At 38.6% G+C, this 26,334-nt stretch overlaps 1 protein-coding gene across 2 annotated transcripts in view; it reads right to left on the reverse strand.

The window, feature by feature from the left end:
- Positions 1–1,944: 1,944 nt before the first annotated feature.
- The window catches only part of GRIK1 (glutamate ionotropic receptor kainate type subunit 1), a gene marked incomplete at both ends in the record, with an annotated part of 352,921 nt that continues 328,531 nt past the window's right edge, over positions 1,945–26,334 (reverse strand). The window contains 4 exons of one of the 2 annotated variants that reach the window (XM_084231834.1): positions 1,945–2,100; positions 2,522–2,608; positions 19,097–19,347; positions 24,014–24,239. In XM_084231834.1, the coding sequence (XP_084087960.1) occupies positions 1,945–2,100; positions 2,522–2,608; positions 19,097–19,347; positions 24,014–24,239 (720 nt within the window). The remainder of the gene's footprint in view (positions 2,101–2,521; positions 2,609–19,096; positions 19,348–24,013; positions 24,240–26,334) is intronic. The other variant, XM_084231835.1, reaches the window with a different exon arrangement.

Genomic DNA, 26,334 nt, shown 5'->3' on the forward strand with positions numbered 1-26,334 from the left:
ACAAAGAAAAATGATATTTTCTGAAAGAGAGAAAAATACACGGTTAAACCGGAAAATATAGGATAACACAACTTTGGTATAATTATTAGTGAATTGGCTTAACTGCATATTTCCTGTCTATGTTGCCATTTTGTTCCATCTTAAGCTTGGTGTTCTCATCATATTTCTGTCTGTAAGTTTTTAGTGTGAGCATGTTAATTAATTTCATAATGAATTACATTGTCTTCTATTTGTTGTTAATAAAATCTGATTGATCCCAAATATGAGTGTTGATTACCAGAAAAATAGCAGTCCAGTATCTGTTACTGCTATTTTAAAATTGATTTTTTTTTCGTGTCTGGAAATAGTTTTGCACTTAAACTCTAAAGGGACTCGATTAAATTTTTCTTTCTTATTGAATAATCCTATGGAAACCAATGGGATTTAATTATATGAAATATTGATCCAATGTTTACTCCCTTCCCATTGCTTGCTGTTGTTCCAATACAAGTAATGCCCTCCAGCTCCCCCGCTATCCCTCCTCTTTCCCAGAATGCTGGGGTGTTATTGGCTCTGCTCCTTGCTCCCTCATGACCACTCCCTGAGTCTCTGACTGAACAAATCATACCTCAGAGTCCCCTCTATTACCCAGCTCAGACCCGGGATGCAGTATCCTTTCCCTGGGTTACTGAAAAATAACCTCCGTGGTCTGTTTCTCCTCACAATCTTTCCTCCAATTCTTCCTATATCTGCTGCCAGAGTGATGGCTACCTGTCAGCTCCATTGCACCCCCTTCATTACAGCCACACTAAAATCCTTTTTCTTCTATCCTTCTCAGCCTACTCTCTTTTATTTCAGTGACTTTGAATATGCTGCTTCCTCAGCCTGCAATGCTGGCCTCCCCATCATAGGTCCTCCCTGAGTCTGACTGGTCATCTTCAGTTCTTACCTTAGCTGAACCTTCCTCCAGGAAGACTTCCTTGCCCTGGTACCAGGTTAAATACTTCTGCGTGCTCCTTCTGTCAACGCTGACTCCCCCCATGGAAGTGCAAATCCTGCTTTCCATAACAGATTGTTAAACTCTTTTTTTTTTCTTGGTATGGAAATTTTTTTATAATTTTTTACATCATTCTTCATTTTTTATACAATGTGTGCTTTATCATCTCAGGTATAGTGCCCTTGGAATTCCCACCCCAATTCACCCTCATACCATCACCATAGTACCTTGTGCTCTTCCTTTTATGATAAGCTGTGTGAGGGCAGGACCAGGCCTGTCTTCTCACTAGCTATTTTTAGAACCCAGGATGCTATAGAGATGGTGGTGGGCACCTTTATATCTTTTAAATGAATTCCCCATTTTCAGTATCCTCCTACTTTATCCTCACTGATCCTGAGTATCATTTAAATGATTTATAAAATCAAACTTTAATGCACAAAAAAAATGCATGATTTTTACCTTACCATAAGAGGTAGGTATTTGGTATAAATGAAAAGAGTTTTGTATTTTAACTCATCCAGAAGTGACTGTGTCTGTCTAAAGAGGTAAGAGGATTCATCAAAATAGCAAACAGCTCAGCTGATGGCACTTGGCAATCAAACATTGTGAACGGGAACAAGTAACCAGGAATAAACCAACACTCAGACTTCTAGAAAAAAAAAAACAAACCCTTTTGTTTTATTATTATTTAGAAAGCACACACAGCAATTTATTGGGGCAAAAGAGGAAAGGCAAAATAAGTGAGCATACAAATTCATTTCACAAGAATTGGCGCCAATTTGCAAGTTATATCAGTCTATGTGAACTTTTGAAACTTCCGTATTTCTTATATCTGTATACATAATCAGAGTTATGTATATAGATATATGGAAACACATGGCACACTTGTTAGAAATCCTTTCTCCAAAAAACCTGGAGCTAGCAGATGCTCTCTCTTCCTGAAAGCTTCCTAGAGGTGTTCTCTTGCCTCACGCCACTGTCTCTTTTCTCTGAGTTCGTCTTTGATGACAAGTAAGGATACTTGTGAAGGAAGATTTCCCCTTAGTTCTTGACTTTTTCTTTAGCTTTTTCTGATTTTTGAGTGAGATCCCCAGTTCTTCCATGATGGCATTGAAAGAGAGACACTAGAGGACATGAAATAACAGAATATTAGTTTTTAGCCATACTCTCTTCATCCTCCATTGATCTGTATCTTGCCTAGATTTTTATGAGTACAAGAAATTGGTCTCAGGCCTCTCTGCCATGAGATAAATTCTCCACCAGTTCCCAACCTCCTCCTCCACCCACTGGCCACCCACCTTTTCTGCTAGGGGACATTGGGACAGCAAGTTAGCTGGGCAAACTTTTAGGGTTTCATTCACAAATGCAATAGTGGAAAACAACCCAGTTAAGGAAACCTCAAGGCTCTCAAAGTAGACAACTTACCTTTGCTGAGACACCAAAAGAGAGTTAAATTAAGTCATTTCCCCCATTGAGTTGATCCAAACATTGATAGGTTTATCAAGGCATACGACACTTCAGTAATGCTATAGAAAATGAACAAACCTTCTCTACACCAAGGCTTTGTTTTTTTCTCCCATGAAACCTTACTTTGTTCCTAAAATAAAATCTAATTCTTGATGACTTTCCTTTCTGATAAAAAAAAAGAAAAAAAACAATTTTAAATTGTATATTTTCTCCAAAAAACAGAGATCTGGCAGCAGCAATGATGCAGCTGTGGTTGAAATGAAAATAATATGGTACTGAACTGCACAGTGAAGACGATGGCATAGTACAAAAAGAAAACAGAATTGTGATTATAAAATGTCATACATATGCAGATGGCTTATATATGTATATTTATCTATGACAATTTCACTGTATCTGTTCACATGCATAGTATATAAATGGCATAATAAAACATAATTTGCTGTCATTTCTTCCAGCCAAGATAGGATCTTGAATAATAAATTCCTGCTGATAGGGATTTTGATAAAATAGTATTGTTTTAGATGAGATATCCTCTTAAAATATCCTCTAAAATCCCAAAGTCTTTGGTAAAGTGTATGGAAGTGTAAATATTACTTGGTTATCATTAACTCACAAAATGCGTGTGGTTGAGACCCATAGGACAACCTGCCACTAGTTGACGTTTTAAGGTTGTGAGTGCCCTGCAGGGGTGTCCTGGAGTTCTGTGTGTGCAAAGTACACACAGTGTGAATTTGTGTCAACATGTAACATGTATGTTTGAAAATGTAACTTGTAACTTGTAACATGTAACTTGTCCTTGTGTCAACATGTAACTTGTATGTTTGAAAATTTATACTTTGTTTTGCTTCATGAAATCTGTCGCCTAAATACAATATTCTTTCATTTTTCTACTTGACTTGGAAACCAGAGGTATAAACTTAGATCCCTAATGTAAATGGCTGGCCTATCAGATGTAAACCTTTAAACAAGTTAGTTGCTTGATTATAATTTCTTGTACTCCTATGCCCGAGGGCTTACCGGATTTGAAATTCAATTCTATTTTCCTAGAGTACTCAATGTGAAAATTCAGTCCATGCCTGTTATTTGTCCTTTAAATGGCAAGTTGTGGTCAAGTGACTTGAGAGAAGAAATGCAGAATTCTTTCTATGAAGCATACTTCAAAAAATGGTACAGCAAGAATGTCACAGTGAAATATGTGGGGTTCATGTGTTACTAAGATCAAAGGACATTTTGTAGTGTCATTGTGGTGGATCATATTGTAGTGGGGTTTTGCAACCTTTGCTCAGAAATTGATTTCCGTGGAAGAAAGACTTTTTTTGCACAGGATATTCCTGATTTTAAGAAGATCATTAACATGGAAAGAAGGGACAGAAGGAAGAAATGCCAAGAATTTTACAAATGCTATTACACATAAACTCACAGTAACCTTATAAGGAAGGAGTTATCATGTCCATTTTAAAGACAGGGAAATTTACTATTGGAGATATTAAGTAATTTTCCCAAGAAAAAATGGCTCATAAGAAGAAAAGTTTTCACTTGAACTCAATCCATCTGACTCTCCTAACTTAATTGCTTTCAATTGAAATTTCCCATGCTTGAATTTTTTTTTTTTTATTAAATCACTCCAAAGAGCTTTTTTTGGCGGATTCTTTTCCCGTAAAAATATATGTTAGGAAATTCCAATTGTCCTTTAAAAGGAAAATTTCTGCTCTATTTTAACTCTCAAACATTTGCTTTTAAAGTCAGTCTCCAAGGCCTTTGTGCTGGAGACGCAACTCAGAAGTGACTTGTTGAAGTCTTTCCTGTCCAGCTGAGTGGAGATGGCTTCATAGAGCTCCTCTCCACAGTCTGTTTCTATTCTTTCTTTAAAAATCAAACCTTCTTCCATAGTATATTTTGCCTTAAAGTACAAAAACATCTCTATTCTTTCAGTGAACCCCAAGTACGGGCGTCTTGTTATCAGTGTAGGAGTGAATATTGTTTTATCGGTGTCTGCTTTCTCTGACTTCGGTCACACCGACTGTGATTTCTTTTCGATTCTCACTTTGTCTCCAACTGTCAGAAAGAAAATGGCAAGATATTGGGACTGACCTTTCTGTTTCCAAGTTTTAGCTGCAGTCACAAGGAAAGATGACCTTTTAAGGTACCTGCGAGCTGGGAGCTCTAGTAACCCCCGCAGCCTCATGGCCCCAGGAACTGAAGCTGTGAAGGTCATTCTCAGTACAGAGTGGCAAGGGAGGAGCACATATTCATTCATCAATTTGCCTTTTATAATCTCAGAATGAAGGACACATATACCATAAAATATGAACTTTTGAATTAAGATCATTTTCCAAACCTTCTATTTCTAGGCTTGGTTTTCACCAGCTCCCTCATGTTCATAGAGCCATAGAAAAATGATAATTAATCATGAAAGTTTCAATTCTTAAACTTGAATTTCTGCAGAAAATATCAGACATCATGATATCCACTTTGCTGCCTTGCTGTGGAGACAGGAAAATTAGGTGGAGGACCCCAGCAACAGCCTCTAGCACTTTGTAGAAGAGAAATTCCCCTGTAGCTTGGATGGTCGGTCCTTCCCACATAGAAGTAGTTCACATTTTTAATGGGTCTACACTTGAACATTAATTGCAGCTGTGATATTTTTCCTCCTGTACCATGCTGGAGCTACATTTCAGCTATGCTGCTTAGTAGGTGGCTTACACAGGGCAAGGTTTTTGTTATGTCCTTGACTCAACTTCATTATCTGTATGGTGGGAACAATAATAGAGTCCATTTCATGGGACTATTATGAGAATAATTGAGTTGATAAAGGTCAAACTCTCAGTGCAATGACTGACACATGATGCTACTCTATTTCTTGAAAATAAAATTTTACATATCACCGAAAATATTTGAAGTCTATGGCATTTGCTGAGAGAGAGAGAGAGAGAGAGAGAGAGATGGATGGGTGGACGGAGGAGAGAAAAAAGTGATGCTCCTTTAAGCCATTCTATGTTCCTTTTTGCACCAATTCCTTTGAATTGTTTATACCAATGTTTCAATTCAAGTAGGTTCTATATATGTTTAAAACATAGACTTTTCAATATAGATTGTCAGTGGTTTTACCCAGCCCATAGCATGCTTTAGTGTTTACGTAGTAATAGGCATGATGACAGCTTGTCTTAATGACAGGATAGGTACTTACCTAAAAGAAGGAAATGAAAACTAGCTGCAGAGCCTTAAAACTAAAACAGACAACAAAAAAATTATCTCTGTGTCCATGGACCTATTGACAATGGCTTCCTGCAATAAGTTTGATAGGAAATTGTATTTATAAGTGAATTTCTAGTAATAAATAAGGCAGTGCCATTTATGCTGTTTCTAACACTTTCCAAAGATAAAGTGTGTGTCTAAGAGAAGGGGGGACAAAGAGATGTGTGTGTGGTGTGTGTATGTGTGAGAAAGAGAGGGAGAGAGAGAGAGGAAAGAGAAATTATTCTGTGACTACAACTTCCACTAGAGCTCTACTGATTTTAAAAGGTAAAGAATTTGTTTTATTTTGCAGAAAGTCCTTTCTCTACTTTGTAGGCCCAATCGTATGTTCTTTGAAAGACACCCCCCGCCACCCCAGCCTTTCTCTTTCCTGCCTTTCTTTGCTTTCTCCTACCTTCCTTTTTGCTTTGTTTCCCTCTAACTTGCTGATCACATGGTACCTCCTATGGATTTGATTTCTTGGTTCTCATTTGAGCCTGAACATAAATTATTCTCCCCTGACACCTTTAAGCTTATATTACAGATATTGCCCTGCAAGGTGTGGGAAGAGCTAATCAAGTTCTTTTTCAACTAAAACAGCCTCAGAAAAAGGTAGTCTAGGTGGAGAGGTTTTTTTTTTAAGATTTATTTATTCATTCATTCATTCATTCATTTATACAAGCAATGGGTACAGTCAGAAGCGCGGGAGGGTGAGAGAATTCACCAGAGCCAGAGTGGGGAGCAGAGCAGGCAGAAGGACCCAAGTACACTGCTGAGGGGAGCAGCGGGCAGCAGGAGAGGTCTGCGCTCCATGTGGGACCCTCCTCCGGTGGCCGGGGAGCAGCCGGGGATCGAACCGGTGCTGCAGAGGCTGCGGGCAGCTGCAACCCAGCACTCAACCGCTGCGCCACCGGGGAGGCCCTGGAGAGTCATTTTTTAAAGTTGTAGGATTTAAATTGTGCTCGAACTTCATTTGAATTTGCAATATTGAAACAACCCAGGCGAGCTGCTGGGGATTGACTTTCACTGGTGGCAAATTTGGCATTGCATTATGGATATCAGATTGATTTCTCATTGTATATTTAACATTTATGCATTCAGTGCTTTTATTCATTGATACATTTAGGAGAACTACTTTGGAAGCATACCTTTCAGGGTTTTTATGACAAATTATGGAAGCATTGATCTTGCCAAGTATATAATACAATTTTTACCTTTGTATAGGTTTTGCTCTGTTTTATTAGGGTCCTTATTTAAAGACACTTGCACTATGTGACATTGTCTAGTAAATTTTCACCATTACTTGTGGAAGAAACAAAAGATATATTTAATATTGTCATTTCATAGGTGTAAAAATTTTCATTTTATGTATAAAGCCGCTATAATTCGAAGGTAAGCTATGATTTGAAGTCTTTTTGTAAAGACCATTTTCAGTAAAACATAGAATATGAAGGAGTAGTCTACTGAGAAGTCATGGGACTAGTACAAATTATGAATATTTTCTTGGTTTGGTCAAATTACTGCCATAGTTCTGAGGTGGAAGAGTCTCCGTAAATTTTTTGTTTTAAATCAAGAATGACCAGTCAATTTTAAACATTTAATACTGAATTCTAATGTGCAAGCAAAGCTATAATGTTCAATCTTTGTGGGGGGCGTGGGTAGAGTTAGGAATCATTTTAAGTAATAGGGACAGAAGAATCCTATACTTGTGTTTGTACTCTTAAGATTTTGGGAAGTCTGATCACCTGTCTGCACACATGTCTAATATCTTCACAGGGTAATTAATGATTTGAGAGCAGAGATCAGGCTCCTAATATCACCCGCTAGTGACGAGACTCTAGGAGAAGCCACAGATGCATTGTTTCATGTGAACTCCTGTGTTCCAGAACTTAGGGTGCGGTTACCATCTACTCTGGCTTTATTAGTCTTCTGGTTTGATTGAGAATCCCTGGGCCTCTTTTCATGTTACCATCCTTGGATTAATAAAAAAAAAAAAAGGATCCAAAAGATTGAAAATTGGTCATCCCAGTAGCTTCCAGAACAGGGGTTATAATAAATTATGTGTGAGAGTTAATGGAGAAGCTGATGGCCAGTACCTTGGGTGGAGGAAACAGAGACACTGAACTAAATTCTTCCAAGTGTGGTCACTGCCCTCATCTCCCCACCCCACCTTGCTGCTCCTGCCCAGGCTACTTCCCTGCACTGGGGGGTCTTTTAACTGGCTCGTTACACCATACCCTCTAGCCCTGTCCTGCTTTTGGCAGCAGGACACACTATCCAGTAATTACTTTTCCCTAGCGCCATTTAATATCATGTTTTCATCATCTCTATGTCCTTCTACCTCTCCTATTTCCTGCTTCATCTTTTGTTTGCACACCTGGAGTATGGTGCCTACCTCTGCTGTGTCTGATCCTAGATTTCCTAATTTGGAGCATAAATGCATGCCCTGGAACTCTGGCTTTTCCTATCTGAGTTCTTCAAGTCATGAAAATACACCTATGCAGGGCAAAGAATTACTTGATGACATAGGTCATCTTTCTGGGTTCATTTTTATTTAAAGATTTCATGTAGGAAACTTTTTCTTCCATTAAAAGTATTTTGTAGAATGGTATATACTGCATAGTATATAGTATATATCACTATATAGTATATAGTTTATATTGCATTCTACAAAGTATATACAGAAATAGATCTCGCCATCTACATGCATATATGCTACACACACATGTGTGTATATAATATACATGTGAGATATATGTGTATACATGTACATATATTTACATATGTACATGTATATTTAAATTTTAAGAATTCTTAAATAAATTTTCACCTTGGTTTGTCCAGGCATATATGCCTGAACTCTAGGGATACGGGGATATATAAGTTCATTCTCCTCTAACATTATGGGATAATTTAATTTAAAACTGAAAAAGTAAATACTTAGAAAAAATAACAAAAATACTAAAAAAGTGAGGATAATATTTATCCATGTATTTTTTCTAGTTCTTCTGAATACCACCCCTTCCCCCCATTTTAAAGTTGCAGCCAGAACTTTTATATGCTAGGGATGACAGAAAGAGAAAAAGGATCCAATTTTTATCTTTGAGCTCTTAAATAGACTTTTGTGGATCTGCAGAGGCTGTTGGGGCTTTGAAGCTATTAATTGCACCAACCAGGGGTTTGAAAGAAAAGAAAGAAGCTACTTTGAATGATAAAAGTTTGCCTTAGAACCTTCAGGGCCTAACAAATAGGATTGGAGATGCAACAGAATCCTGAGCTGGGTCTGCTTCCAAGGAGAAGCATCCAACCAGGTTAGGGGAGAGCCTGGACTCTGAGGAAGGCCTGAGAAGGAGCCCCTCACCTGCCACTCCCCTGGAAGAAGACAGGGCAATGGTGCCCACTCCCTGTCCTAGATGCTCAGAGGTCGTGGTCACTCAAGCAGAGAAGTGTACTAGGGACCTAGTGCCAGGCCAGCTAGAGGCCAGTCTCTCATGGCCTTTGAAGAGGCTCAGGAGCAGCTGAAATATTTTCCTGCCCCCAAAGGGGTACAGAAGTGGTAGTCTGTGCTGGTGGTGATTGAGAGGAGGCTGCAAAGTGGCCCACCCAAGCTCACACCAGAAAGAGATGTTTCTGCAGCAAAGATCAGCTCCTGGTGGGCCTCACATGTGCAGAGGAGAGCAGCCCCACTTGCTTCAAAGGAGCACACATGTGGGTTTGCCTGACAATCCAAGGTACCCAGAGCACCTCTGTCCTTGCTGGAGTCACTGGCCGAGGCCAGTGTGACCTTCTCTGTCCTCTGGCTTCTCTGCAACTCCCCCCTTCTCCCCCCGCCACCCCTGCCCTCATAAGCCTGACTCAGGCTGCTTGTGAGCTGGGAGCCTGCGCGCTCTCAGAACATCAGTCTCATACGTACACAACCGTACCTGTTCGGCTGTACTGAAGCTTGAGGTGATGCCAGGGGGACTCACCTCGTGAAGAGGGTCTTGTCCTTCTACCAACTAGAAAGTTGACTTAGGATCATAAAAATAACTTCCAAGAAGTTCTTTGCATGCCCTTTCTCCTATGGAGAATGACACTGCCCTCAAGGTAAACAGAGCCTGATACAGGATTTTTCCTGTTCACGCACATGTTTCTACCATGGGTACAAAGCTCAGGTCATCAGCTTGTGCCTCCATGTGATAGGTGTACATCCTTGGTGAGAAAGGATATGATGCCAATAAAAAATAATAGCATGAGGACACACCTTAGCTTAAAGACCCCATCTGCCAGTGGACTTTGTCACTTCAGGTCACTCACTTTTGGTTTGAAACTAAGTTTTCTTTTGGTTAGTGGCTCAGCAAATAAAGGTTTCTGCCCTTCTCTCTTCACTTCTGTACCAGGGGCATCTGGACTTAGGGAAGGTTTAGAGAGGGTCTGGGTTTGATGATACTGGGAGAAACTCTCCCTGGCCTTTGGCTTCCACTAAGGTGTGACATCAACTATCTCTGATGTGCCCGCCATGGCTTCCCTGCCTGGCCTGCACACTGAATCTTCTTCACTCCCACTTCGACTTGCCCAGCCATTGGTTCTCTCAGCCCTTCCACAAGCTCTTGGTTAGGAAGGACCATGGTTTGGGGATGCTTTTCCTGGAGAAGTCTGGGATAAAGCAGGACTCTCTAAAGTTGTCCAAAGCTCACTGCCTAGACATTGCTGTTCTCTGTTCTGATGAGGTCTGGATATAAGTGTCTGGAAGTCTTGCCATCTTTCAACTATTTAACCATGTTCCCCTAATTTGTTTCAGGAATGTTCAATACATTTCACTCAGGGGCTCAGCACCTAAGCTTTCATGACTTCTTCCAATTCTTTCTTTCCATCCCAGAGATCATACACTGGCCAGGATTAGGAAAAGAAGTTAGAAAAACATCATTGTGCTAGACCATTCCCAGGTCTCCAGCCCTGGGACCCTGGGTTTTGACCTTTGTTAATTACAGATAAGCTTTTTGAGTTGAAACAACTGATGTATTCAATAAAACATCTAGATCTTGGGCCTCCCCGGTGGCGCAGCAGTTGAGCGCTGGGTTGCGAAGCTGCCCGCAGCCTCTGCAGCGCTGGTTCAATCCCTGGCCACCAGGTGAGGGTCCCACAGGGCATGCAGACCTCTCCTGCTGCCCGCTGCTCTCCTCAGCAGTGTACTTCATCCATCTGCCTGTTCTGCTCCCTGCTCCCTGCTCTAGCTCTGGTGAATTCTCTCACCCTCCCGCACTTCTGACTGTACCCAGTGCTTGTATAAATAAATAAATAAATAAATAAATAAATAAATAAATAAATAAATCTTTAAAAAAAAAACAAAACACCTAGATCTTGAGGTGGAGTGCCATGGTTTTCAAGATATTTGTCTATGCTAGAAATTTTTGAAGTCTATTGAAAACTCCAAGCTAAGAGTTTCATTCATGTCTGACTTGGAAGCAGAGCATGTGAAAGCCTTGCTGCTTGAAGGTGGAGAAGAGCAAGGGTAGCCACAGTGGGGAATAAGAACACATCATCTTTTTCTCTGCTTTGTGTTGTCTCATTTTTGCAAAATTGCTTCAGTTCACTTTTACCGGCCTTCTGTGTATATTCCAGCTCCGTTGCACGCCCCATTTCTTAAATTGTAGTTGAATACCTAACCAAATTCAGAGTGTCCAAAAGTTCTGTAGGTATGTATTTCTTTTCTTTTTGTTTTATTTTTAGCCTTCTTTGTAGACTCTTCTAAGTCAGCCTTCCCTGTGTTTGTAAAGATTTGCTCATGGTTGAAAGAGTGGAAACTCTCATTCTTTGATGCTATGGAGCTGGTTTTCTCTATATCCAAAATATATCTGTCTACCCTGCCATATTAGTAGGATAAGGTAATCTACTTATTACAATAAACATTTAATGTGCTCAAGATAAACTTAAGGGGTTCTATATAATTAAGGGGTTCTATATATTAAAGGGTTCTATATAATTCTGCCTTTTTTTCTTTACACTGCTTCGATATTTGCATTACCTTCCCACTTTCTATTAGATTTAAGGGATATCATGACAGGAAGAAAACTTTAAATGCAACTTTCTTATTACACAGATAAGAAATATAAGAAAGTGGGAGGTATAATGATTTACCCAAAGACACAGTCATTCAGAAATAGCCAAGGGTCTTGAACTCTTGACTTTTGGTCCTCAAGTCACATTTCCATTGGTCCATGAATGTCTTTCACAGTTTGTTTGGCTTATAAGAAAGTGCCAGTTTGTACACAGGAAAAAATTACTTATAAATGGATGCTAATTACTTCCTGGTTTCTCTGTTAATTGATTAATGTTTAGATTTCCAGGCAAGAGAAAGCCTCTTTGCACAATTACAGAAATAATCTGAGTAAAGTGATTTCTCCAAATCACTTGCTAAATTGGTTGGTCAGATTATAAAAGAAATGAAGTTGAGAATGCTGGAGAACATCTGACAAAGTGCTAAGTGACACTGAGGAAAGATAAATACCAGGTTAGGTTGGGTTCTGTACTGACAATAATTTCTTTATTCTTTTTTTGTTTTTTTTAAAGTCCAATTCTTTTGTTTTTTTAGATTTATTTATTTATTTATTTATTTATTTATTTATTTATGCAAGCACTGGGCACAGTCAGAGGTGCAGGAGGGTGAGAGAATTCACCAGAGCCAGAGCGGGGAACAGAACAGGCAGACTGACGAGGTACACTGCTGAGGGAAGCAGTGGGTGGCAGGAGAGGTCTGCGCGCCATGTGGGACCCTCGCCGGTGGCTAGGGATCGAACTGGCACTGCAGAGGCTGCGGGCAGCTTCGAAGCCCAGCGCGAAACCACTGTGCCACCAGGGGAGGCCCAATTTCTTTATTATAGTGGGTAAAGACTAAATGATTAGGGTAATAGTTTTATTTGAAGATGAAACATCTGAATATTTGCATATTTTAAATCTGAACACTCAAATTGAAAAACCAGGCGGAAAAAAAAATCTGGTCTAGCCAAATTAAAATTGTTTTACTGATAAGGAGAAATGCAGTAGCTTTATCACTTAGGTTTTGCTCATTATTTTTTGTGTGTCTGAATGTACACACCACGACCTGGAAACACATTGTGTAGTTTGACTGATCAGCCATATTTGCTAACTGCAAAGTTCACGTTCTGCAGGGTATGAAGGCACACAGAACATTTGTGATGTTGGTTTTCTACCACCAGCATGTCCTTATCTTTGCAAATGGAATTTCTCTGAAAATATAAAGGAGAATTCCATTTTCCATGATATCACTCTCTATGGAGAGGATTTGGAAAGCAAAAATGATTTTAAGATGCTTGTGCATCTGTACATAAAATCCTATAACTGTGAGAAGCATAATGACATGGCTCCTAAAGGCAAGCTAAAACTGCAGCAGAGGCCAGAAATTTTTTGTTATCTCTAAGAGTTAATTAATAATGCCATTTAGAAATGCAGAAAATACTAGAAAAAAAGGAAGGCTTTTCTTCCCTTTTGCTTTTCAAGACGATTCAGGTAACTTTTAAATTGCTTACTTAGAAATAGACCTGAAGTAGAAGGGTCAGGGCTTAGAAGCTAATTAGGATTCATTGTAGTGCTATTTTGCCACAGATGGCTCATATAGAACATAATAGAACACTAGTCAAATGCAGTGAGGTATTTGGAAATAATTTTCCTTGGATAGGTTTATGAGGTGCATTATCATATCATCCAACTGATTTTCCAAAGGGCATATTCTCTCCCCACCATGCATTGCTAAGGTACTTTCAAATTTACTGGAAAGACTCTAAAATAATTCAATGCATAATTTTAGTCTAAAGCCAAATCAGCTTTATTTTTCCCCTTACCACATTAGCTTATTAAGAGACACGATAGACAATGTTATGTGCTCCATGGTAGCTGATGTATTTATCTAGTCTTTTCAAATCTTCCTGCTCTCTTCCTAGCTTGAACACTATTTCTCCAAATATAATTCCCATGTTAATGAAAATGAACACTTACCACCTAATTTGAAGTCAAACGAGTATTCATGAATACTTACAATTCCCAACTACTCTTACATAAAACAACCACATTAGGATTGTTGGAAAAAATCCTCATGTGAGAAAAGCTATTTTAAAAATCCTTTATTGAAGATGGTTTAAGGAAAACTCATGGATATGACCTAATTTTGGAGAACACTGCAATACTGGAGACAATTTTCATGAAAACTAATGTGCACCACTGATTTTAAGCAGTCAATTTCAGACTGTGATAAAAATGCCAATTCCTGGTTTGTACTTACTGAGGAGGACTCTGGAGGTAGAGCCTGATGTCTGTATTTTAAATAATTTCCCCAGGGGATTGTGAGATACACCGAGCTCCGAGAACTAATGACTTAAAAATGGAGTTTGAAAACTTGCCTTTCATGTTAAAGCCTTTCCCCCCACCCTGAATTTTATGTAAGATGACCCTGGTCGGTCATTGTGGTTTTCACAGTCATTTCCTTAATGGAAAATAGTCATTTACTTGAGAGCATGTACAAAAAGAGGAGAAGAATATAAGTAATCCAGTCTAAGCTGAGTGGAGCTACTCAAGAGGGGAATAGGGCAGAAAGAGAGAGAGAGCAGTCAGCTACCTAACTCATAACTGCTTTTTGTATGCTTATCAATGTTTTTCAAGTAAACTTGAAGATTATCAAGAGAATGCAATGATATTTCTGTCTCAAAGATCTGCATGGCTTTTTTTTTTAATGCTCCCTGGAAGTGGTCTACTGAGTATTGAATAATAAATATATGCTATATATGTGGCTTGGAATTGGGTGATCCTACCTATCTTACCTCTGGAATCAGTCAATAAACAGCAAAATATATTGAGTGCAGTTGAACACATAAATTGAAGCTTTAGATTGCTGCTGAATGCTAGTGTCAACTGAGTATTCTAAAAAACTGCCTTTGTCCTGCCCCATTCAAAACTGAGTTAGAATTTCTAAAGATGAAGTTCATGCCTTCTACTATAGATCCACATGTGTTGCCGGTTTGGTCCTCCTACTAGGTGTGATGACATTGCTGTTGATTTTCACTGCTAGTGTGAGGGAAAGTGGTCAGAGAGACAGTCTGAGCTTCTAAGTTGGGAGACCTGTGTTGCAAACCAGACTGTGTGAAGATGTCTGCTAAATTGTACATATGCCCATGTGACCCAGGAACAGTGCTTCCTCGCCTCTGTTGGCCAGTGTTGTTTTTTTTTTTTTTTACACAACTTTTAGAGCTGATTTCATTTTCTATGCCTTTATCTTATTTCATTTAATTCTCATCACTTATAAAGTCAATCTATTATCTTCATTTTACAAAGGAGGAAATGGAGGGTCAGAGAAGTTTAAAAGTGACTCCAAAGAAGAAATACCATTGTTCATTGAATGACAACTGTGTACAAGCCAGGACCCAAGATGTTTTGTTATAATATTATCATTGGATAAGATACACAGTATTGCATCAGTGTCACCTGGAGGATGATCTATATGGCAGTGGTCTGTCAAGGTGTTTTATAGAATAAAAACTTTGTGATCTAAGAAGTTGGGGAAATACTGGATGTTTTCCCACTTTGATGAAAATCTGCAATGCACGATATCACAGTAGGATGTGTTGCAGGGAAGTTTAAGGTACCAATGACTCATGAGTTACACAACCATAAAAGATGCTCTTCAAAACAGCTTTATGACATAGAAATCATATCCCAGTATTATGTAGTACTATTATATAGTAAACCGAGGCTCTGAAAATTCAGCAACTTATCAAAAGTCATTTAGTATAGGACTGTACTTGAGCTTGAACCTAACTTTGGCTGATTTAGAAAATTCCCTTCTGATGCTAAAGTCTAGGACCCTAGGAGGTGGTTGACTTTGGTATCTATTTCTCCATTAATAAAATGGAAATAAAATTATTTAAAGGATCAAAAATTATGCTGCATGTGAAAACCATCAAATAGTATGTAAGTATCAGAAATAGGCAGTACACAGTTTAAAATAGAAGACAAATATTAATTTTTGGAAGCAATCATTTCTTTATATAAATTTCTGATTTACACTTTTAAAGGATCATTTCTTTAAAAACAACAAATTTTGCTGTTGTTAACCCTATACTTTATCAATCACCCTTGAACTTTTTTTGGTAGCAGTTTGGTTTATTAAATAGTCCTTGGGAACATAATGCAATATCATGTAACGAAATGTTATATATGGAAAATATTCTATAGTGTGTGGTTTCTATATAATCAATGAACTATGAAACTAAGAATAATACAACATTCTTCCCAATACTTGGTTCTGTTGATCATGAAAATGTGCACTCTGACCTAGGGCATTGTTGCTTTTACATCAATAATGGAAAAGAAATATTAATGTAATTTATATACACTTTCTTAAAAATACATTTATTTAAAGAAGAAAGGCAGACTTAGAAACAACCAGGGCAAGAGTCAGTTTTTCTAAATATATTTTACCAGAGAAATATAAACTGGATTGGAGAGATATATGATTCAAAAGCTGGAACCCATTTAAAGCTCAGCAAAATGCTACATGATTACAGAGATGGCTTATATCTACTTCTGAGAAATGTATTTTGGGGAATCACTTCATATGTCAAAAGGCAATCCCATTAAGAAGAACAAAGACCAACTGATCCCATATGGAAGGAAGATGAAAGGCATCTTCAATTCTCCTACTCAGTGTGAACAGCAAGCAAGCCCAGAAGGACAGCAGACATCCTCTGTCACGAGAAATTAAGCATGCAGTTGGCTCTCTGGTCACCAGGCAGAATTAGAGGGGGGATTATTTGTTGGACTTTGAACGCAGGAGGACAATAAACCTAGAAACCTGTAACTAATGTGCCTGGGGATTCTGCCCTCTGCTTATGTTCTCCTCAATATACTTGCAAAGATTTGCTGATGGCAAAGAATTCAGAGAAACGAGTGTTAAAGTGGAGGGGCATAGCCTAGATTGATGAAAGAACCACCACTCTCTCCTGGGTGAGTGGGAAGAGGATGAAATGACATCTTGAAAGGATGTTTGTCAACAAGAATGAGAGAGAGTGATTAGAAAGTGGAAGATGATCAGTGCGAGCTTCTAGTTTTGCACTTGACTTAGTGCTAGCAAGGAATCATACGTAGCTGGAAAAGACACACAGTTCTTAGAGTCTCCAGTGTTCTGTCTGCCTGAACCTATGGCAGATTGTTAACCTCTTCAGGCAAATGTGACTTGAGAGCTCAATGTTTATGAATTTCTATCCGGGATCATTCTTGACTGTGTTGTGCCTTCTTGAGTGATGTGCAAGTAAGCTCATGCTTTTCCTTGGCACTAGAGCTTTAAGATTAATTTTCATTTTCTGGACCATATTCTTGAATATTTAAAATCAAAGACATCTTTGTGGCTTTGTGTAAATAATGCATTTTAAATAGTGGAATCAATTTCAATTAAAATTTAACATTGTTAAGGAGTTATAATAAGAAAACTGAGAGTTCAAAGTGGGTGGATCTGCAGAATGTATGGCAGGGGGATAAGGAAAGAGGAAAAAATGCTCATAAAGACCAAAAGAACTCCACAAAATTAGCATTTTGTTTTCAGGCTTTGCAATGCTAAAAGACTGAAACTACTTTTTCCATGAGGAAAGAGTTGCTTATTTTTAATGCTTAAAGAAAGAACTAAGACAACTCTTCTTTGATGGTGTAGCAGATGCCTGTAAGCACACAGGCCTTGGAGTCCTAGCCCAAATGCCTCTGTTTCAACACACAACGCCATCTGTTTCCAGTACACTGAATTCACTATCTAGAATACATGAGTCTTGCTATCTTAAAAGGGTAGGTACTAATGGTTATTTATGCTTAATGGATACAGATATCATTGATGGCACCAATTAACAAAAACAATTTATAGTGGGCACAATTTAAGGAAAAAAAAAAACTGATTACGCAGTATGAACTGAGGACTGTGTCCGAATTCCTCGCTTCCCTCAAATTAATCTGCCACATTCTAAATCCGTAGATAAAGTGGTTCCCGAAGTGGAGTTAGTTGGATGGGCTTGCTTACATTGCAGTCCATGAAAGAAACAAAAAGGCTTGCATGCAAAGGAAATGAGAAAAAATATATATAGGAAGATGAATAAATCAGAGGCAAAAATGAGTGTTTAAATGAAGATTTAAATCAAATGAAGCTGGCAATTATGAGAAGCACATTAAAGCATAACATATATAAGCTTTTATTTGTCAAATTAGTTGCATAAAATAAGACACCTCTAGAGCAGATTGAAAGTTAAAACAAAGCAGATCAGTCCAGTCTCCCTTTCAGTTAAAGACAGTTTTCTCTAACAAGGTCCAGGAAAGTGCTGCTTAATGTTCTCAAAACTGGCATAATTTGGGGAAAATTTTCACCATGAAATCAGTTTAAAATAACTCATTCCCACCTTTGGGAGCTTAAGGAAGAGTTTTCTCTTAAAGGACATAGGACTGCTATGAGATTATTAATCAGAACTGGCTATAGGATTTGTAGGGCCCAGTGCAAAATGAAAATATGGAATTCTTTGCTCAAATATTAAGAATTTTGAGACAGTGACCACTGAGCATTAAATTTACCCTGTTATTAGAGTTATTAGAGTGGATAGTCTCAAAATTCTAACACCAACTTTAAATTGAATGGGTAGCCTATTGTATTACAGTGGCTTGGAGTTTAGTATTTTATTCTAGTATACTTATGAAGGAATTCTCTTTTATTAAAGTCATCTTATTCAGAAAAGTGTAAGATGTTGGTGTGATTTCTATAAAAAATAAAAGTAATGGGCAAAATTTGTTGACTGTTAAATTCAACCATAATCCTAAGTATAATTTGGAAAAATTAAAAGACTCAAATATATTTTGTTCTCATTTTGTATTGCTTAGCATATTCCTGGAAAAAATTTGGTGAGTTACCCTCTAACAAGTCATTTTGATAAAGGCAAATGCTCAGCTTTGAGTTACTTTATTTAAATAAAAGAGCTTTGCATTAGAACATGTGCTCAGTATCCACATTTAAGGAATGGATAGCATTTCTCTCAAAAGCTTTTTATACTTTTTCCAATATGGGAATTAGCTCTACCTCACTCGATCTAGGATTTCTATTTCAAGAGCAAATAGCTGTTTAAGAAATTAACTGAGTTTGGAATTTCTGCACTGTCATCCCAAATAGCACTAATTGGATTTAGTGTATAAGGCACTTCCCTCTTCTCATTAATAAATGATGGGGCTGCAGTGCCAGCAGCACCTGGCAGGGATTCGATAGCTCTTTGCTCTAACTCAAAAATGGTCTTTCTGGGCATCTCATTCAATAGGCTATTCCAAAAAGGGCAGGCATCCCGAAAACCCCAAACTTAAGACAGATAACACAAAGGAAAAACTACCCCACCCTAGAAAGAGGTGACTCACCTGGTCAGCATCATTATTCTTCCGTGATTTGTATATAAATTCCCCAATGGCCACAAATACTGAGAGGACCAGTCCGGCAGCCAGAACAATGAAGATGCCCCCGATATTTTCTACTCCCAGAGCACTGGCCTCCTTGCTGTCTTCCTCCGGGCAGCCATTTCCCCGCCACCACTTCTCTTTCATCATATGCAATTTCCCCTCTTCTTGTAATTGAAGAATAGCAATCGTGATCTTATCCCGGTAAGGAGAGCCTGCAAGTAAGGTCATTTGGATATTGGTCACAGAAGGGCTGAAGATGTCAAGGAGGGTTTCTGTCTTAGACGTAGCTGCTTTATGGCTTTTGGGAAACTCCAGTCCACACATTGACTGGCAAAGGGCATGAAAGTCATATCCGATATTATGAAGGCTCTAAATAGTTGGGAAGGGAAAGCTGACATGTTGAGAGGAACTTCCTTTTGAATGAGGAACGCTGTGATCTAGGCATTCTTAAACACGATCTGCTTCTGGTGAGTTTTTATGAGTCTTTCCCCACGTTATGGGGTTTCCTTCTTTAGATTCTACTTTCCTACATTTTCAGTTGTCTGATGATATGACGACCTGAATAAATGATCACGGGTGACATTTTTTCTTCCCATGAGAATAACTAGACATGTCAGTCTCCCTTATACTTAAGTGTGGTGATGTGACTGACTTCTAGCCTCTGCAGGCTAAGGCTAAGGAGATGTATAAATATTTCCAGTCCTTTCTCATAAGTCCTCTCAATGTGGTTTTCTCCCTGCTCTCTTCCTTTCCTCAATTATTCAGCAAGAAGGAAATAACTCAAGTCACTAGGGATAGTGGAACAACCAATTAGAAGGAGCTTGGGTCTCAGGATGGCTGCATGAAGCAGAATTTCTCTGTTAATCCACACTGGACCATGACAAGGTCAGGAAATAAACATTTACTATGTAAGCCACTGAATAGTTACAGAATTTGATTATAGTAATTTGTCCATACTGACTCACACACCTACTAAGAAGTGATTAATAATGCATTCTGAATAATTCAAAGGTTCTACAGAATTCAGTTAGGTTTTGGAAATTTGCAGACTTTTATTGATATTATTTATATTCAATTTTCTAGCAGTGCCATTAAAATTTTAATTCTGTTAGGACCAGAGAGCACTGTAGCCTTGGCTTGCTCACTTCTGGGCTTCTACTTAAATCAGAGCAAAGGTCGAGATAAAAGAATGTAAGATTCTTTTACTCAATTTCTCCTTGGACACTAGGAATTTTTGTTAGCATTTCTTCTGCTCAGTGAGAATGTAGTACACCCTCTTGCTATTTCTTTGCAAACTTTCACGTTCTTTTTGGTGAAAATGCAAATGAACTAGTAAATCAAAAAAACGTGATATCTTAGGAACACAAAGATTTTGGGAATCATGTAGTTTAGTTCACTTGCTTTAGAATTAAAGAGATGTAGGATGTGAAAGTAATAGTTACTGGCAGAGCCAAGTATTTGATGCAATTCTCTTCCCTCCTAGTGGTATTTCCACGAAAGTTTCTCTCCCTTCCTCTGCTCCCCCATCCCCAGCCTCACATATGTTCCATGATATGATTTAAGTTAGAAAAACAGATTTTGACAAGACTTCCTAAAATCTTTGTCAGTACTCAAAATCAAGTTTAAGAGAAGAGCAAAATGCTTTGGAGTTAGACTGTGGCTTGTCAATTAAGAGTATGAATTTTTGGTGGGAAAATTGCTCTTGCAAGCCAAATTAAAAGCTTTTGGCTGCTTGCTTAAACACCCCCAGAATAACAGTTACAGCCAAAATTAGCAATGTGAACATACCCATAGTGTATGAGCAATTCGGTGAACCAGGAAAGCTTTGCTCTAATGTACACAGAAGTGCTTGGGAGGGGGTAAGAAGGATTCTTATGGCAGTGGCCGCAGTAGTAATCTTAGCAGTACCTACAGCGGGCACTCAATAAATGTTGACGGAGGCTCTCCAGCTGCCTTCAGGCTAGCCACTGACTAAACCATTTCAGACAGGTGGGGATCGGATCTCTGTTAAAGCCAGTCTCTCGGGAAGGTAATTTCCAGCCTCCTGGTAACCTGTTTAAGCCTTAACTGCTCTTGTTCTCTTGAAGTTTTATTTTAAATCCCCCAGGAGGCACATTTCCAGAGCCACTGTCCTTTGAGTCTCTAAGCAGCAAAGTCTTCAATTTTGCATTGTGACTGAGTTGAATTTGCCAATCTTTGACCATGGGAAATTGCTGGAACCTTTAGGGAGTCAGTTAAGATCAGACCAAAGTGTGCTGAGAATGTTTAATATCGGAATTATATTTTAGCTTCAGTATTTGTTGTTGTTGCTTAAATGGGCTGAATGACATCAGAAGTGTTTTATTAAAGTAACCTAAAATAAATATATATATGTATACACACAGATCTTCCTGAATAGCAACTGATCTTTCTTAAAGAGTCAATTCATCATAGAAGAAACATCTCACAAATTTATCCAACAGCTGTATTCCCAATAGATCTATTCTCTCTGAGGTCTGCCATCTGTTCCAATTATTCCTTCATTGTTTTGGGTTTAAAAGCATGACAGGTTTATAACCATTATGAAAAATTCCTGGAGTGTATTTCTTTTCATCTGGGGAGGGAGAAAGCTCTTCAACTTTGGAGCTTGTGTGTAAGTGTATGAATGAGGTTGGCTAAAAGTGGATTTAATTGGTACATTCAAATCTCTCTATATCATGGTATAGAAAATACAGTGATACTCACCACAGGGTCAGACTCATCCACATGAAAGCAGAGCCCTCTTCAAAGTACTGCATTTTGCAGGAGGACTGCAGTGAAGAGCGTGTGCTTCCTCCTCACTACCCCCAGAATTGTGACTTTAGAGTTATAATCCATTCAGCAGAAGAAATGCCCATTAAAAGTATCATATTAAAGGGCAAATGTTCTCAGAAGAAGTGGTAGACATGGCTATTTCCTCTCACCTTTAGGAAATTTGGTGGGGAAGAAAGGCTATTGAAAGTTGGTGAAGACAGGGTAGGAGGTGGGCCATGGAATGATAAAAAGTGTGGTTTCCTACATTATAATGTAGTCTAAAGAGGGATCTGAGATGCTATAGTGACTCCTCGAAGAAGATGCAGAATCTGAGATCATGATTTTGCAAAGATTCAGGCACATGTCCCCACTTCTTGTTTTCTGGTCTGACTTATGTCTCAGATCACAAACCCCAGCTTGATGACATATAGAACAATAGCATCTGTCTAGATTTCCTTTACCCTATTATCTAAATGAGGTGCAAATCTTGGTGAGGGTGACAGGTCATTGTTTTAGAAATGAAAAAAAAGAAAGGCATAGTATCCTTTCAGTAACTGAACCCAGTGCAGAACATGTTCACTTAATTATAGGAGAGCTTGGCACTTGGAAAACACATACACTCCACTGGCCATATTGATATTTTCACAGGAATAATTACTGGAAATAAAGGAGCAAGAAGGTAGTTATAGGATCCCAAGTCCAATCGTTCTGTTGAACATTTATTTAGAGGATATACATAGCAACAATACAATATATAATAAAGTTAATTTCTCCATAGTATTTATTTCTACACCAGATACATAGCAGAGAATCAAATTAGTTGTGTGTTCATGTAAAAGGTGACAGAGTTGCCCTAGATCTGATTAATCAGATTAGTATTGACTGTAACTAAATTTTCTGCTTACTGGACTAGCCCAGTGATCTAAGATGGCCTTGATGCCTCTCCTTTGGGATGCTTATCAGAAAATTACCTATAACCCACTTGAGAGGAGTGGATTGCCACCATATAGAACCTTTATAATACAGCTTTCTATGGAAAAGAGTTTTTTATAGACAGACAATCACGGTAGGGGGCAGCCACCTTCTGCATGCCTGTGCCTATGAGAGTGTTCTTTATTCTTTTCCTCCCTTTTATAATAAACCTACCCTTTTGGAGATATATATGTATATGTGTGTGTATACATGCATACATATATATACATATATACATGGCAATCAATCAGGTATAGTTCTCTATTCTCGATAAACAAGTAGACTTTGTTGTCTACCTGCAAGTCAATACTATTCCTAGGCATCACAGTGGTATAATAGGACTATCTGAAATTTTTAGTTACTGTGAATTGAATCTAATATATTACTAGAGCAAATTATAATTTAATCTTTTCCCTTTTTCTTTGGACAGATATAAGGTGTGCGTCTGTTAACATGGGGCACCAGACTATTAACTTATACCATCTCTACACATATTTTTTTACATTCTAATATAAATTAAGGTAGGAAATAATGTGAAAAAGATGAATTAGGAAGATATGTAAAGATATTTGTTTGGCATAAAATGATAAAATTTATGCTTAAACAGATATGCAGCTGTAGCACTTGGGGAAAATAGTGAGTTGAAAGTTTATTAAATTAGGGCCTTCCTGGTTGCCTAGGAGTTAAGTCTCAGCACTACCACTGCAATGGCCCACCTCTGCGGCCTGAGTTCCATCTCCCACCAGGGAGCTGAACCACGTAGTGCAGCAGACCTCTCCCGTTTCTCCTATTACTCCCCTCAGCAGTGTATTTCAGTAGATCTGCCTGTTCTGCTCCCCACTCTGTTTCTGGTGAATCCTCTCACCCCCTGTGCCTCTGGCCTACACCTCAGTTCTTCTACACAAAAGTGAAAATAAATAAATAAACAGGAAAGCTTATTAAGTTAAATATCTGAGAATCTTCAAATCAGACCATGCCTCTGATCTGGGTGGTTAAGTCCTTCCTTGATAGTCCACTAAAGGCATGGAAGACCTTCTCAGAATGTGGAGTAGAGACTGATCCCATTCCTTTCTGGACTTTGTAACTGACCTTGACCATCTCAGACTTGGCTAATGCCTTGCCTGCCCCTCTTACCGATAGGCGTTCCCACTCCATAACCTTTGGAGTCAATGAGGCCCCCGATCTGTGTGAGGTTGCAGTTTCTCTGCGTCACATACTCGATGCTGGTGGACTCCATCAGCAGGGCATAGTCGGTGGTGAGTGCCCGTTGGATGCCCTCATCACTGTTTTTTACCAGGGCCGTCTGCTGCCTACTGCCCATGAACGCCCACATCTTCTCGTAGGTCGAGATCTTTGATTTCTGCAGGGAAAGAAACACACCCACCAGCAGAGTGCTGAGAAAATAGGTGCTTAAGCCATTCAAAATCTCAGGTAGGAAACATATTGAGCATCCCAGGACTTCAGTGTGTTGTTGGGAAGAGCCCAGGGCACTACAGGAAAACACTTGGAAGCTCTGGGGTAGCTACTGACTGATGTAAGACAATGGCTCCAGGTCCTTCTGTTGATTTCAGCTAGGGCAAAAAGAACACTGATATTAGTGACAGCATTTGCCTATGAACTGAGGCCACTTAAAAAGTCATTAGGGCCACTGGGCCAAAGACTGACTCACTCATGCCAGATGTCTACATATTTGCTCCATTTTCTTGAACCACTTGGGTTCAGCAGGCATTGTTCTGCTGTTTTCTGGCATGGAAGTTTCAATACCTGATCCAGCATTCTTTTGCCAGGGACAGCTTTGAGATAAATCACATGCACTCTCTTTATTTAGGAAAGAACTGCTATTCATTCTGATCTTCTTCAGAATATTTATAATATAAGTGCTCTTTTCAAATGAAAATTTAGACCAGAAAATTCTTTATACTGTATTTGTATGCTTTTCGGGAAAATATTCAATTTTAATTGCATTTGTATTTTAGATAATGAAGATTGCATATTTTATTTTAAAGTGTTAGGTGATTTTTTTCCCCTTTTTCAGCTTCTTGATAGAGTCAACGGTAAATTATATCTATGATTCATAATATATGCAATTATACATTCCACTATCTCATATTACTTTCTTTGTTAACTTACACTGCCTAAGTTTTCATATTACTTAGACATGAATTTTCTATTATTTTGAATAATGATCTATAATTAGTTTACATTTTACTCTGTAATTTTCATATTGTTTCAATATTTTTTCTGAATTTGTCTTCATTTGCACCAATGTTCCCCTCCATTTATTTTGAAGATGAAAGGCATTTGGGGGATTACGGATAATTTCCAGCTAACTCCAAACCTCGGCCATTTATATGGGGCTCCAATCATTAGGGTTCTTCCTTGGCAAGCACAGGGTGTTCCATCTCAGGAGTGCCAAGAAGCTTAAAACATGATTTGGGGCCATAAACAGTAAGTGGACTCGTGGAATCAACTCTAGTGTGGTTCTTCATGTACAAGTATTCCTGGAGGCTCACTCAACTCCTAACTCCATTTAAGACCTGGGTTAATGCTGTAGCTTTATGAGTTGAGGCAAGGACAGATGGCTTTACTTTGGATTGTTAGGCATTTGAAGAGCCCCTGGAGAAAGGTCTTGTGAGAAAAAGAACAATTCAATAAACAGTACCTTATAGATACTGGTATTTTATGGACGCTGTTGTTATGATTAGGCCCCTGTGAATTACTCCTCAACCCCAGAGATATCTGAAAATTGGAGCTCATGTCTCCATGACAAAGGTATGCTTCAGGGTTCAGGGTCAACACTGCATTTGTTGTGTGATTTGAGCTTCTAAGAGTCTGATCACGCTGAATTTATAATGAAGAGCTACTCGTACAAGTGAAGGGAGGTCAGTCTGTCTTTGGCAATAAATGCACAGCTGGGAGAATTATTTCTCCATCAGGAAACTACCTTAAGGGAAAATAATTTTCTTAGACGTATGAAATTTCAAAGTTATCAGAGACTTTAGAAACTGGCCCATGCAAACTGCCATTTTCACAGAGGAACACATTTTGGTACAAAAGGTTTTCGACTTCATGGAAGACAAAGCCAGTTGGTATCAGAGCTAATAGTGAACCCCAGGGCCCCCAGCATCTAGCTCAATGATCTTTCCACTGTGCCATGCTGATTGGGGGGAAGTGGAGGTGGAAGTCCATATTACTAAAATTTTTCTGAGAGTGATTTTAATCTTAGTTGATCTACCTGTGACAGTGTAGCTTACACTCATGGCTTATGCTGTTCCCTTAGCTTGCCATTGGAGCTCAGGTTAATACAAACCAGGAGTCAGTTCATATAAAATATTTCACAAACATCTTTTTTTCACTTCATTTAACTTTTACTAAAAAAGAATGTTTTACTGAAAAATAAATAGAAATTGGATCTTTGATCCATGGACATTGAAGACAAAGTAATGGTCAGATCA

Source organism: Talpa europaea (assembly GCF_964194135.1).
Source record: "Talpa europaea genome assembly, chromosome: 4".
Taxonomy (NCBI): Eukaryota; Metazoa; Chordata; class Mammalia; order Eulipotyphla; family Talpidae; genus Talpa; species Talpa europaea.